The sequence below is a fragment of the Melospiza melodia genome, chromosome 19 (assembly GCF_035770615.1).
Source record: "Melospiza melodia melodia isolate bMelMel2 chromosome 19, bMelMel2.pri, whole genome shotgun sequence".
NCBI lineage: Eukaryota > Metazoa > Chordata > Aves > Passeriformes > Passerellidae > Melospiza > Melospiza melodia.
In genome coordinates this window covers 8,498,899-8,512,350 of record NC_086212.1, presented here as the reverse complement: position 1 = coordinate 8,512,350, position 13,452 = coordinate 8,498,899, and the positions used below count along the sequence as shown (strand labels likewise).

The 13,452-nt window shown below is 45.6% G+C and overlaps 1 protein-coding gene across 2 annotated transcripts; it reads left to right on the top strand.

The window, feature by feature from the left end:
• The first annotated feature begins 1,499 nt into the window (after positions 1-1,499).
• On the top strand, positions 1,500-11,481 carry MAPRE1 (microtubule associated protein RP/EB family member 1). Of its 2 annotated transcripts, none has more exons than XM_063172350.1 (7): positions 1,500-1,587; positions 2,214-2,337; positions 4,955-5,100; positions 6,358-6,562; positions 6,926-7,035; positions 7,718-7,870; positions 8,249-11,481. In XM_063172350.1, exons 2-7 carry the CDS (start codon positions 2,217-2,219, stop codon positions 8,303-8,305), a joined length of 792 nt encoding a protein of 263 aa, XP_063028420.1. In that variant the 5' UTR covers positions 1,500-1,587; positions 2,214-2,216; the 3' UTR covers positions 8,306-11,481. The 2 variants fall into 2 exon arrangements, with proteins under 2 accessions (XP_063028420.1, XP_063028421.1); XM_063172351.1 differs by having other exon boundaries at positions 1,549-1,587; positions 6,358-6,547.
• Positions 11,482-13,452: the final 1,971 nt, after the last annotated feature.

The window sequence follows — 13,452 nt, the reverse complement described above, 5'->3', positions numbered from 1 at the left end:
GGAAACCCAGGTAGTTTAAAGGCTTTTTTTCCCTGTTTTCATCTGGAGGTTACTCTTTAGAGAGAACTCCTTGGGGTTTCATTCTCATGCCTTAGTTAAGAAAACTCTGAGGAAAGCCAAGCAGGCTGGTCCAAGTCACTGCTGGCACCTCCAGTGCTTGACAAGTGCTTGGGGACACGGTGCACCCTCTTGCCAGCATCCCCTGGGCTGGGAAGATGGCAGGGTGGGTTCTGTGTGTGCTGGAGGTGATTGGGAAGCCTTGGCACTGCCAGCGCTGCGCCAGCTGCTTTTGGACTCTTTGCCAATCTGTGATCCTTGTGTCCAGCTGGACCCCAGCCACAACACTAATTCCTCATCCCAGGTCCTTGCAGTCCCCGTTTGGAGCCCAGTATGGGGCATGAGGGCAAACACCCATCAGTGCAGGGGCTCAGGGTGACAGCCATCCTCTGCTCTGATGGGTGGTTCCTCCAGACTGGGCCAACACGTGCCCTCCACTCCATGGCATCTTACATACTCCAGATCTCACATCCTTTCCTATCTGATCAAAAGGAAAACAAATAGATGAGGGAAAAAAAGGACTTGGGGAAAGTAAACAAAGATAAAAGAGGAATGAGAATTGTCTTGGCATTAAGCTCTCTTGATGAGAATTGTAGTAGACAAGTCTTCCTTGAAATGTTTTTCCCTGTAAGAGCTGCCTTTTATTTTGAGTTTATAAAATGTTAAGGGAGGGGGATCTCAGAAATTCCTTTTTAATACTTTTTAAAGGGTTTTAACTCTCCCTGGTGCTATTTTTTTAGGTTAAGGATTTCTAATGTTGAACATGCTGCGCGTTTTTCTACAATCTTTTAAAAATGAGAGAAATGTATCATTTTTAACACATTTCACAGTTTTTGTATCCTGGAGTGTGGAAATTCGCAAGTCTGCCTTGTCCACATGATTTTGCTGGTTTCCATGTGGAAAAAAAAATGTCGAGAGTTTACCATTTATCATGTCTGATTAAAAACGAGTATTTCTGTATGGCTGGACAGTCTTATTGGGGAAATAAAGAGGGTTCGCAGTGGGAGGAGGGGCACAGCCAGGGATCTGAGCCGCTCCTCTCCTGCTGCCGCTCAGGTGACCCCAGTGACACCAAGGTGGCCGGGGCTGGTGTGGCAGCACAGCTGGAGCCGTGTTGGGCTGTGCCGCTGGTTTGGGGTCGGTTTGTGTCGCTGGGTTCGGGGCCGGGGCAGTGCCGGGCTCCCGGGTCCGGCCGTCCCGGTGCTCGCGGCCGCAGCGGCGCCGTCGCACCCTCAAGCCCGAGCCCGGCGCGACCCTCAGGCACGCGGGACCCCCGGTGTGGGCGGGGCCAGCGGCTCGGCCAATGGCAGGCGAGCCCTCGGGCGGAGTGGGCGTGGCATCTCCATAGCAACGCAGCAGCTCGCCCCGCCCCCTGACAACCGTTCCCCCGCCCCGTGGCGGCGCGCGGCGCTCCCCGCGCGGGCCGTGACGTGCGCGTGACGCAGGCGCGCAGCGAGCGCGTGACGCGGTCCCGGTCAGGGCGGGCGGGGCCGGTTTGAACGCGGGGCCGACGGGGCGAGCGCGGCGCAGGTACCGGGCCGGGGCCGCGGCGGGGCCGCCGGGCGGCGGCGGGGAGGGCCTCGGGCTCGGGGAGCGGCCGGGCGGGGCGCCGCCGCCCTGCGGGCACCGGCGCGAGGCCTGCAGGGCCGGGCCGCGCCCCTCGGCGGGCGGAGGTGCGGCGGGGACCGGGGGTGGCGGGGCGGAGGGACCGGCGGGGGGTGGTGAGGAGCGGGAGCGGGGAGAGCGCGGGCCGCGCCCCACCCGCAGCGCGGGCGGCCCTGCCCGGCGGCAGCTGCACCGGCGGCTCCGCTTTGTGCCGGCGGGGCTGGGCGGGGAGCGGCCGCTCGGTATTGATCCCCGGGGAGATGCCGTGGCCGCGGAGGAAGCGCTTCGGCCGTTCCCGGTAGCGCGGCGGAGAGGGATGAGTAACTTGCCGCAGCCGTGGCTCCTTTCAGCGGTTCCCACGTGAGCGCCCCGATGCTGATTTTTCCTCGGAAATGCCGGAGCCGAGCCCTGGCAGGGCGGTGCGGGAGGGTCCTCCCAGCTGTCGGCAGCCCGCGGTTCACTCGCCGGGGCTCGGGAAGGCTCCGAAGGAAGCGGCTCCACCGCAGCCCGGCGGCGTCTGTGGCGCTCACACCTCTGGTTGTGTCTTTCAGAAAATGGCAGTGAATGTGTATTCTACTTCAGTGACCAGCGATAACTTGAGCCGACATGACATGCTGGCGTGGATCAATGAGTCTCTGCAGCTGACGCTGACCAAGATCGAACAGCTGTGCTCAGGTAAGGGGGTTCACCCCGAGGGCACCTCCACGTGGGATGTGCACCCTGGTTGTGGGGAGGTGCAGCTGCACCCTCTGTGCTGCCCTGCTGCAGCTGTGCTCCTGGCTTAGGTCCTGGTGTGAACAGATTCGTGGTCAGCGTTATGATCCAGTTCTGGTTGGAGTGTTATTGAAGTGGTTGTTAATAATGTCAGTGTAATGAAAAGGCACGTTCTCATGACTCACTACAGCATAGATGCTATAAGCAATGGGTGTTAATGTGAAAAAAAGACTGAGGAAGAAGGTGTTTTCCCATGAGGAATTAAGCATTTAGCCTGCATGGATAGAGTAAGTCTTACAAGTGTAACTAACAAAAACAATTGTGACTTGTTCTGGAAGAGTACTGGAGTGTAAGGAGGACAGAGCAGTGACTTGTGGGGTCATGTGCACCTTTAAAACTCCTCTTGGTCCTGGAGCACATCCAGTCTGTGTCAGCCCAGCTTACCTGGGCTTGAACCAAGTTAAGCACAGCTGAATCTCATATATGCTAGTAGGCAGGAAGGGGAAGTGTCTGTGGTACAGAAATGGAGTCAAGTGTCATCGTAGGGAGGAGTGTGTGGGAGGAGGAGGCTTGTAAGAACAAATAAAAGATAATAGTCTGTGGAATAATAGCTGAAAAAAACCCAAGGCTAAGAATGCAGCTTGGGTACAAGATAATTTGGATAACCACAATAGGCAGTCAGTGAAAAGTGAAGTTTGTCTCATGCAGTGAATTTAAGATAAGGTGTTGCTCCTGGAAGGAGAGATGTGGAACTTGGAGGTGAAATAAAAGGAGGAATTAATTAAAAGTGAGTTTTTGGACTGTCAATACAGGCTGTGGCTGAGTCCATGGAAGAAACAATCCCAAAGATTACAGAGAAGCAAGGGACTCACAACAGGTATTTGACAGGCATTTGTAGTGGTTTTTGTCTAGTGAGATGATGGACAAGAACTGTAAGGGTGAGGGAACTAAAGACCTAAGCCACAGGAGGAGGGGAAGTGATAAGCACTGTCTGCTCTCAGATAGGCAGGTTGAGCCCTGTGGTGTGCAGGGTTGATTTGCATGGGATTGCTGTGAGCCTTGAATGCTGTGGGAGCTCTGTGTTGAGGTGAGGATAATTAGTACTGGCTCTGCAGAATTCCAGCTCACCTGTTTTTGGGAAAAGCTGTTGATGTGGTATGTCCTGAGTAACGTCCCTTTTGTGCATCTGCAGTAATGCTTCATGCCTTGGCAGGGATGAAGTGGCTTTTGCTGCCATAGTCCTGTAGAAGCTGGAATTCCCAAGCTTGCTTTGCTGTCTTTGGCAAGGGCAGCAGTGACAGCAGCAGTTTGAGGTTGCATAAAAGCACAAGAGCTGCCCTTTGACTGCTGTGATCCCTCTGTTTTCATCACGCTTATCGCTCCCTCTGCCAATAGTGAGCCAACCCCTGGCTTCTGGCAAGTCCTCTGTGTTTGAGTTGGGATTGGAGCTCTGCAGCAAGTGAGCTGAGACACAATGGAGAGCAAACAGCAAGAGCTGGTTTGTTGTTTTTATTTTAATTTGCACCAGTGGATGACATCAGTCTTCTGGGAGCAGGTGAAAGTGGGAGCGCCTGCGAAGTATCTTGATAAGAGAGTGAACAGTTGTAGGATGTGGTTGAGATGAACAGAGTAGTTGAGGTCAATGCTCTCCTATATTTCTTCTTGGCCTTCAGATAGCTCCCAACAGCTTGTTGTGTAACTGTTGGATGGTTTAGGTTAGGGTTTCCTTTACTCCTTGATTCATTGGTGTTGGTGTGGGAATAATGCCCTGAATGTTGTGCTTGTGCTTTTAAAGGTTGTCTGTCATCACTGCAGAGTGAGAATCTGCTTTAAAACCACTTTTTTTTTTTTTTTTTTTTTTTTTTTTTTTTTTACTGTGTATATCCTATGAATATGGAGGTGGTTGTCCACTCTTTGTGGCTGGACTGAATCTCTCTTTTCCTCTTACTTCAACTAGTGCTGAATTGGAGAACATGAAGGATTTAAATTAATAGGAAGAAACACTTATCTTATTTTGGTTCTTTAATTAAGGCCTGCTTTAAATATAATTCAGGTCATTAGCCTCTTATCTTGGAGAGCACCTTGAGTTGTGTATAGGTTCTGTTTGTAGGAGGTAAATGTATTACAATTTCAATAATGGTTAAGTACAATTTTTAGAATAATGCTTTTCTGATTTACACCATTAGTGTTGTTAAGAGGAGATTACATGTCTCTTAAACACATGTAACATCTCAGATCAGTGCTGATGTCCATGAAGAAAAGAAAGTGAAGTTATTAATTAGGTTTTTTTTTTTTTCCCTTGGAATTCTGGAGTCAGGTTTGTTCTTATTCATAAGAGTTCAAGTCATGAGCCCAAAAGTTTGGTTCTCCAGCTCCTTTAAGCTTATTTATGGCTATGTTGCACCAAAAAGGAGACTGAAGGTTTCTGTTTTCTTGCCTTTGTTGCCTTTAAAGGGCTTGTGTGACTGAGGAGTGAGTCAGGTCAGTTTGCTGACCTGACTGGAAAGAAACTCACCAAGGTTAGTGAGCTGAGCTGACTTAATTCATCCCAGGATTTGTGTTCTTTTCCTTTTGGCAGGTGCTGCATACTGTCAGTTCATGGACATGCTCTTCCCAGGTTCTGTAGCACTCAAGAAAGTGAAGTTTCAAGCAAAATTGGAACATGAGTACATTCAAAACTTCAAGGTTCTACAAGCAGGTTTTAAAAGAATGGGTGTTGACAAAGTAAGCTGGGCTATAACTGACTCTGCTTTTAATGTTAAATTAGATGGGATGAACTTTCAGATTTAAAACTGAATAAATCTGGGAACAGGGTTTGATTTTGGTTTGTAAGTCACAAAACCTTTTGTTTTGGCCTGCCTTGGGGACCTCACATCAGTTAGGACACATTTTGCTTTGCTCCAGCCAAGGTCAGGTTTTCAGTTCTTAATGATGAGATTAATGTTACCCTTTTAATTCTGGGAAACTTCTGTGGCACAAAATAATACTGGAATTTCTATGAGATAAGGTTTGCCTGAGCTTCCTCTTTGGAACATCTTTGTAGGAGGTGTGTTCCTATAACCTTCTGCTGTGATAGTCCTAAGGATTCCAAATTCCTCTTTACAAGTGTATAGAATTACATCATTGTTAAAGTTGGAAAATGTGTCTGAGATCATCAAATCCAACTGTTCCCACAGCATTGCCAAGGCCACCACTAAACCATGTCCCCAGGTGCCACATCTACATGGCTTTTAAGTGCCTCCAGATACTAAAATCTCTGATTTTTAGTAGTGAAAATGAAATTGTTAAAAAGCTTGTTCAGATGGAATGACAGTTCTGCTGATGGAGGGGAATTTATTCAGGTAATAGTTACAGACAGTGTGTTTGGTAGGATGCAGAACATCCAGGGTTGAAGCTTTTTCCTTCTTTGAGATGTCTGATTCTGTGGCTGGCAGCTCCAACACAGAGTCAGTCTCTGCTTGGGGACAGTGGCTTGTGCAGTCTGTCCACACAACCCATCTGGACAACCAGCCTGGCTTCCAAGTGCCTTATGAAAAAAAAATTTCTCTACAAACAACACTTCACTATTTTCTGCATTTTTAATAGTTTTTAGTTCTACACCTCATCCCAGAGAAGCTGGAGTCTGCTGTGACAGAGATGTTCAGCTCTTGTAGCAGTTCTGGAGTTGGTCAGTTCAGATTCATCAGAGCCATGTGCACAGGAAGAAGTTTTGTCTGTAAACTTGGTCTAACAGAAACTTTGCTGCAGAATTATTTAAACTTATTTGGACCCTCAAGGGCAAAGCATGATTGGTTTTTCATTCCAATAATTACAAAAATCCCATTACTTGATTTGTTGTCAAGGAGGATTTTCCCTAGACTGGACAAGAATTAAATTTGCATGTCTTTTGAGTGCGTTAACTTTAAAACTTTATTTAAAAACACAGAGAGATTCTTTACCCTTTATGAGTGTGTTTTTTTTCTTTTTTCCCCCCCTCTTCAGATAATTCCTGTGGACAAACTAGTGAAAGGAAAATTTCAGGACAACTTTGAATTTGTTCAGTGGTTCAAAAAATTTTTTGATGCAAACTATGACGGGAAGGAGTATGATCCTGTTGCTGCTCGACAAGGCCAAGACACAATAGCACCAAACCTTGTTACTCCAGTTGTGAACAAAACCAGGAAATCTCTCGGTACTGGCAGTGCAGGTAGAGAAAAATAGTTAAAAATGTGATCTAGATCATGAAAAACTCTGGGGAAATGAAGACTGGGTTGTGATTTAAAACTAGTGTATGGGATTCTAGTGTTTTGCATCTTGTTTCAGAGATGCCAGGCTCAAAGACTGAGGGTGCTGTAGTACCCAGGTGTCTGGAGGCTACAGAAAGAACAGTCTTCTGTAAAAGAGAGAATGGCAAGGAATGGTGCCAAGTGTGCCAGAAAGAAAGGACATGTTACATGGAGTTAAGGAAGGAAGATATCTTCAATCCCTTTCATGCCTCAGCATGTTTGGAGGGGGGCTAGTACCTTTATGGGAGGGAGAATTGGAATTAATTGGTGAATTGATCTTGCAGCCCCGCAGAGGCCCATTGTTGCACAGAGGACCCCAGCAGGTCCCAGAGCTGGGCCTGGGATGGGCAAAAAGGGTGGAGGAGATGAAGAATCAGCAGGATTGATCGAGCAGGTGTGTAAGGACAGCCCTGTGACTGACCTCTGCTTGATAGAGTTATGTGCAGGTTTGTTTTTCCAATACCGTGGAATGTCTGGGTCAGGCAGATGGAAGAAAATGATCTGAATCAGCTCATTTAAAATCACTTAATTGGAGCCCTTTGTTATAATGGTCTTGCTCTCCTGATGGAAGCAAAAGCCCTTCTGTAGCACACGAGTGGCCAGACATTTCACCCCAGTGTGGGCTGTGTCACACATAGCAGGGTCTGTAAGTATTCCCACAGCTGTGTTGCAGCTCTCCCAGCATTCCAACAGAGCTATGAGCAGCTGCTCCCTCACTGAAATCCAGAGTGAGTGCAGCACAACTGAACCTGCTGTCAGCAGGGGAGTTGTTGTGAAAGAATGTGTTAGCAGAGAGAGCTGCAGGCAGTCAGTGCTTTACCTTTTTCATGGAATCAGCCTTTAGTCTTTAAAGTGGATTTGTGTGTTGTGGACTGGATGTTTGTTGTGGCAGTGATACTAAAATTTGAGAAATGGCCCTTTTCCTCCTCTCACAGTCCTCCCTCCCCATATCTTGGTTACTGCTGAAGTGCTTTGCATATCAACACCCTTCTGAGAATTTTGGGACACCCTTTTTGCATAGATCCTACTGAATTCTGTCTCTGGTGGATATAATTATTATTGATGCCCTTTGGCAGATCAACGCATTGAAACTTACTGTTGAAGATCTGGAGAAGGAGAGAGACTTCTACTTTGGCAAATTGAGGAACATTGAATTGATCTGCCAGGAGAATGAAGGCGAGAATGATCCAGTGTTGCAGAGGATTGTGGAAATTCTTTATGCCACAGATGTAAGTAATCTCTTATAGACTGGGTTGCACAGTTCTTCCTGCCCTTGTAATTGGAAGCTGGTTTGCTTTCCCTGCCTCCCTCCAGTTCTACCTTATTTTTTTCCCCTGTGAGGTTTATGGCCTAGCTTTTTCCTGTAATAAAGCATCAGATAATTTAATTATAGTCAGACAGCAAACAAGGTAGACCTTTCATGAGTAGTATGTAACAAATAGATCAAAGATGAGGAAAATACTTCTGGTAATACATCTTGACACTGTAAACAGTGACTTAAGGGTGTCTTACCTGAAGTAAGAGGGAAAAAAAAAGTACCTAGAGAGTAGCCAGGAACTGGTTTGACATCAGATTTTCATTAAAGCACTTGTTTTCTTCCCCTTCAGGAAGGCTTTGTGATACCTGACGAAGGAGCACCGCAGGAGGAACAAGAAGAGTATTAACAGACCACATACTGTACCAGCAGAGCAGCAACATCAGAATTCTTTGCCCCAGATCATGTGCTTAACTGTAAAATACTCCACTTTATTCTTAGAGGACTCACTGGTTTCTTTTCATAAGCAAAAAAAAAGTACCTCTTCTTAAAGTGCACTTTGCAGAAGTTTCACTTTTACAGTGGGTTTGAGTTAGGAGCTCTTTCTCACGCTGTAGCAGAGCAGTATTCACATCGAGGTGGTATATTTAGGGAGCAAGAGGCTGAATATTTGGAACTTGTTGCAGAATGGTTTGCTGGTAAAACACTGGTTTGTGGGAAGACTCTTTTTGTATCTAAGGCGGTGTGCAGTAGAGAAATTAAAGACTGACTCACAGAAAGATTGAGTTAATGTGAAATTGCAGAACAGAAATTATAATAAATGCCTTAAGAGTATTTAAAATATGCTTCCATATGCCAAATTGAAGTAATGTGATGGGAGATTTTATGTGCTTCATATTGGGGTAGACGTTTGTTTAACTCCATTCACTGCTGTCCGAGAGGCCTTGCATGGCAGTCTCACTGTGTCAGCAAGTGCTCAAAAGGGGCTATTAAAACAAAACTCCATTCCTATGTAAAGCTGCTTACTAAGTGATTAGTTCTCGATGAAATGGGCCTTAACGTTGCCTGTCACAAGATTAGAGGGAGTATGAACAGCTGAGACACATAAATTACCTTGAAGAGTGCTGAAGCCTTTTTCTGTGGCATTGTGGCTTTGCCAAAACGTACTGTGTTTTCTGTAAGAAAAGCAAAACAAAGCAAAGGGCACACAATCTTACTGCCTAAGATGTCCTTCAGAAGTGATTTTTCTTCCTGGCTCTTGTTTTTATTTGTTCTGTTTATTTTCATTTCTGTTGGAATCCCTTCTGTTCTCTCACTTTTCCCTTTCCCATCCTGAGGAATGCTGAACACGCCCAATAGTTGTAACAGGACTTGCACTGTGCAGCTGGCTTTGAATGAAAGTGAATTGAGCACATGAGGATGATATTTTTCTGTCTGCTTTCTTTTTTTTTCCCCTTTGAACCAGGGCATATTAGTAATAACAGTTGCCAGTTCAGTAATCTTCTGGGGTAAAAACTAAAAGATGCTGGCTAACAGAGCTAATGTTATTGCAGAAAATACAGTACTGAGACTAACTTAAATATTAATATTTAAAATACTTTCCTTAACTGTCCTTTTTTTTTCCTATCATGCCCCTCATTACTGTTGTGTTTGGCAAGATCCTGCAAGACTTCTGACCCCCTTTCACTACTGAGATTGAGCAGTCCTGTTGTGCTTGTATTCATTTGTTTCTGGTGGTAGCTTGTCCTAAAATGTGTGTAGGAGAGCATTTTATGGTAATTGTGTAGTGCATGAATCTTTGTGAAGTTCAGAGAAAAACCCAAATTCAGTGAATGCCAAAAATGCAAGTATCTAGCCATTGTTTAAAATTGCAGTGGTGCTATTTCTCTTGTGGCCTTTTAGACTTCTGTTGCCCTAAAACTCCATTTTACTGAGAAACCATATTTGACTTGGATTTTTCTTGACAGGGTTTTTCTATTTTAAGCAGTTTCTAAATAAAGTTCTGTATTTCAAGAGTGTCATGTCTGCTGGAGTCTCTCATGCTTTCAGATACGATTAGGCAGAGCTGAAGCCCGTGATAGTTTCATGATGAAGCTTGCAGGACCTGGAATTTCAGCTTCCATTCCCCAGCCCCAGGCATTGCTAACCTCAGTAGCAGCAGTATTGGAACTTTGGAGTGTGCTGGCACAAATGATTGTTTTGTTTTTTGTTTTTTTGTTTTTTTTTTTTTCCTTTCTGTGTTTTCCCTCCCACAAGTCAATAGGATGTGAGTGTGGTGTTGACTTCATCTTCCTCCTCCTCTTGGTGTGGGAACAGGGATGTGTTACGGGAATGCTGTCACATGACTTTTTGTGTGTTTCATGTGTTTTGAAACTGCTAAAACATTGGTTAAGAGTTACAGACAAACAAGATATTAATTGTTTCTGTCACCAGGCTCTGTGAGCAGACTGACTGTAAACTGAGTTGATTTGTTTGACTTGAATTGTGTTTCTTAGATGAGCTTAAATGTTCCTGTCACAGCTGTGTGCACAGACCAGCATCTTCAGAGAAGTGCTCATGGAATGGGAAGTGATCCCTGCAGGGCTGTTCCTGTGCTGGGGAGCACCTTCCCTGCCCCTGAGGGCTCTGTGGGTGCCTTACTGAGGAGAACAGGCACTGCTGGCACTGCCTGCTGCTGTGGCACAGCTGGGGCTGGACATACACCCAGGGTTTGATGCACATAAAATCTTCTTTCCCATTACTTCCTTGCTTTGAAGTCGGAAGCATATTTTTTTTTCGACTCTAAATATTCCATTATTCCAGCAACTCAAAGCAGAAGGTGGCAGCAGGATGTGGCTGAAGGTGAAGATGATTTTTGGGAGGCCAGAAGTTGTGCACTGGGACCTGGTTGCTTCAAGTCTCTTTCCAAGAGGATTGCATGTGTGGAATTGGGAAGCAACAGGTCATCAGATGGGTTGATTTTGGTCAAAGCAGGTAAATGGCCTTTCCTGCCAAGAGAAGGCTGAGTCAGAATTGCTGCTGGTGTGCCTTGGGAGGCCCATGGATGTGCATTATAAATCTGAATTGCAGTGGCAGTCTGGTCAGCCACCCACTGCTCAGATTTCCAGGTGCTTACATCACTCCTTTGCTACCAAGATGAGTCTTAAATAGAATGGGGACAAACTCATGTAGCCAATTTATGGCTCCATTGTAACATCTTGGCATAATCTGGTTTTTAATGTCCTTTTTGGGAAACAAAATTACAATAGGCTCAACTCAAACCCATAGATTTAACATAGCTACTCTGTTACCCTGGTACAGTATATGCTGTTAAATGCTCACCTGCTGGAATGATTCTGATAGCATCCAACCTTTCCTAGTATCTTAATTCTATCAGTTCTTTGAAAAACAAACAGAATGGAAGAAGCAAAAGCTCATGTCTCCTTTCTGTACCAACATGTCTTACTTGCAGGTGGACTCGTGGATGTTTTTTTTTAACTTTTATTATTCATTTTTTAAAAAAATCCTGGTTTGCAATGACAATTCTTACTGTAACTGGTAAAAAGCCTTCAAATAAAGGCCAGAAACTTTCTTGTTGTCATATCATATCACAGTTTCATGTGGCTGCTTGAGCACTCAGTCATCTCATAGGCTGTCTGGCGGAGTGTCCTTTCACAGGAACAGGCTCAGGGGTGGGAGTTGAGGGCATCTTGTCAAGGACAAGGCTGGAATCTGCTGCCCACAGGGGAAAAGTATTTTTTGCAAGATGGAGTGTAAACTCAAAGAGCTGTACCATAGATTTCAGGCCAGTGTGATGGTGCACACCCTGTGCCTCTAATCCTGTGCTAGTACAGGAAAAGGAGATAATAATGTGGGCAGGATAATAATAACCTGTTATTGCAGGTTACTGGCAAAGGAGAAGGAGTTGGTGTCAGGACAACTGAGGAATTACTGATCTGATGTGGAGAAAATGAGGTGAGATGGAGGCATTGGCAATTCACAATAAGCACTTCTGGAATGGCAGGGGGTGTGGAGGGAGGGCAGCCCTGCTCTGGTGATGCTCAGAATGCAGAGAGCAAACCCAAAACTTCATCTGCAGGGTGAGACCTCAGCAGCCTCGTGAGTGAGATCTCTTGGGGTCAGAGTTGTCTGGGCCTCTTGGATCCTCACAGAAATTCCATTTGTGGAGTTCATGGGCCTGCAGAGAGTGGAAAGAGGGATATTAAATATGTGACCAGAGAATGCGGTGGGTGTGCATGGGAGGAGAAATTTGAGAACATTGCAGAAGAGGATAAATGGATGAGAACAAAATGGTGCCATGGAGTGGTACAGGGACAACTGCAAAGGTGTCTGGTGTGGAAAAACAGCCGTAGGGAAAGGAGGGAACAGAGCACTGCTGTGTGACTGGAGAGGAGGGATGGGTGCACGAGCACTGGGCAGGACAGAGTGGTCCTGCTGTGCTGCAGGAAGGGAGCTGGGTTTGATTCAGGCAAAGTCCACCCAGAGAAAGGCAAAACAAATGGGGTTTCTCTTTTGAGTAACACCTGTTAAGCTGATGAATCAGGCTTTCTGGAAGAAAATGGTCTTTTTGAGGCTGTGCAGATGTAAACTGTCAATAAGACAATCTTTATCTTCCATTTAATCTTTTCCTTTTAATAGAGAAGGTAGAAAGTTAAACGAAACCAAAACTTCTAAGGCCAAAACGGAAGTTTTCAAAAGGCAGCCCCAGCTTTGAGGAGGCAAAGGCCATTCTCTGTAAAAATGATTATTCTCTTTTTCAACACAGCTGGCTGGCTTTGTGAACTGTGGCCTTTAAATACTGTATCTTTAACTTTGATATATATTATTATAGGTATAAATATTTATTTAAACAATATATAAATATTGAAACAGTATGACAGCATACAATAATATTAAATATTATATATAGCTATGTTATATACATTTCTATTATTTATATATAAATAGATATGTATTTATAGATAAAAAATTCTTTTGTCTGACCTGTCAGAGCTGTAGGACACAGGAACTGGTGCAATTTTTGTTTTCAAGTCCAACAGATGTTTTGCAGACATTTTCCTCTTGAAAATATTTCATAAAATGGTTGCCTGTCAATCTTCTCTGACTCTGATTTTGTCCCCAGGGGATGCATAAGGATGAATGGACATTCAGGAGGCATTAAATCTCAGGGGACAGCATGGATATAAATCTTAACACATCCAAAGCTCTGCAGGTTGATATTTATGGAGTGATGAGCAGATGAGATTAAAATGAGGGATGGTGGAGGTGGGTCCGTTTCCAAGACCTGAATATAAACCCGTGTTTAATCTTGGCTTTTCTCTCAAGACAGGGCGTTCTGGGAGAGCGGGAGGAAATGGCAGCAGAGGTTTGTGGCAGTGGCTGTCAGGAGGGGGGAAGCCCCTCAGCAGCCGCCCTGGAGCCTCCCCTGTGAGCTGTGGATGCTCGGGGAGCTGGGAGCACATGGAATGTGCTGCTGCCAGGGTGAGAGGCACCACAGCCAGTGAAACCATCTCCCTCTGGCACTGCTGCGCCGTGGGGCACACAGAGCTGCTGGGA

Bases quoted from the DNA above. Each gene is read 5' to 3' on its own strand.
- MAPRE1 (XM_063172350.1), top strand. From the start codon at position 2,217: ATGGCAGTGAATGTGTATTCTACTTCAGTGACCAGCGATAACTTGAGC. The intron at 7,036-7,717 runs GTGTGTAAGGAC...GCCCTTTGGCAG, and splicing joins CAGCAGGATTGATCGAGCAG to ATCAACGCATTGAAACTTAC. The intron at 7,871-8,248 runs GTAAGTAATCTC...CTTCCCCTTCAG, and splicing joins AAATTCTTTATGCCACAGAT to GAAGGCTTTGTGATACCTGA.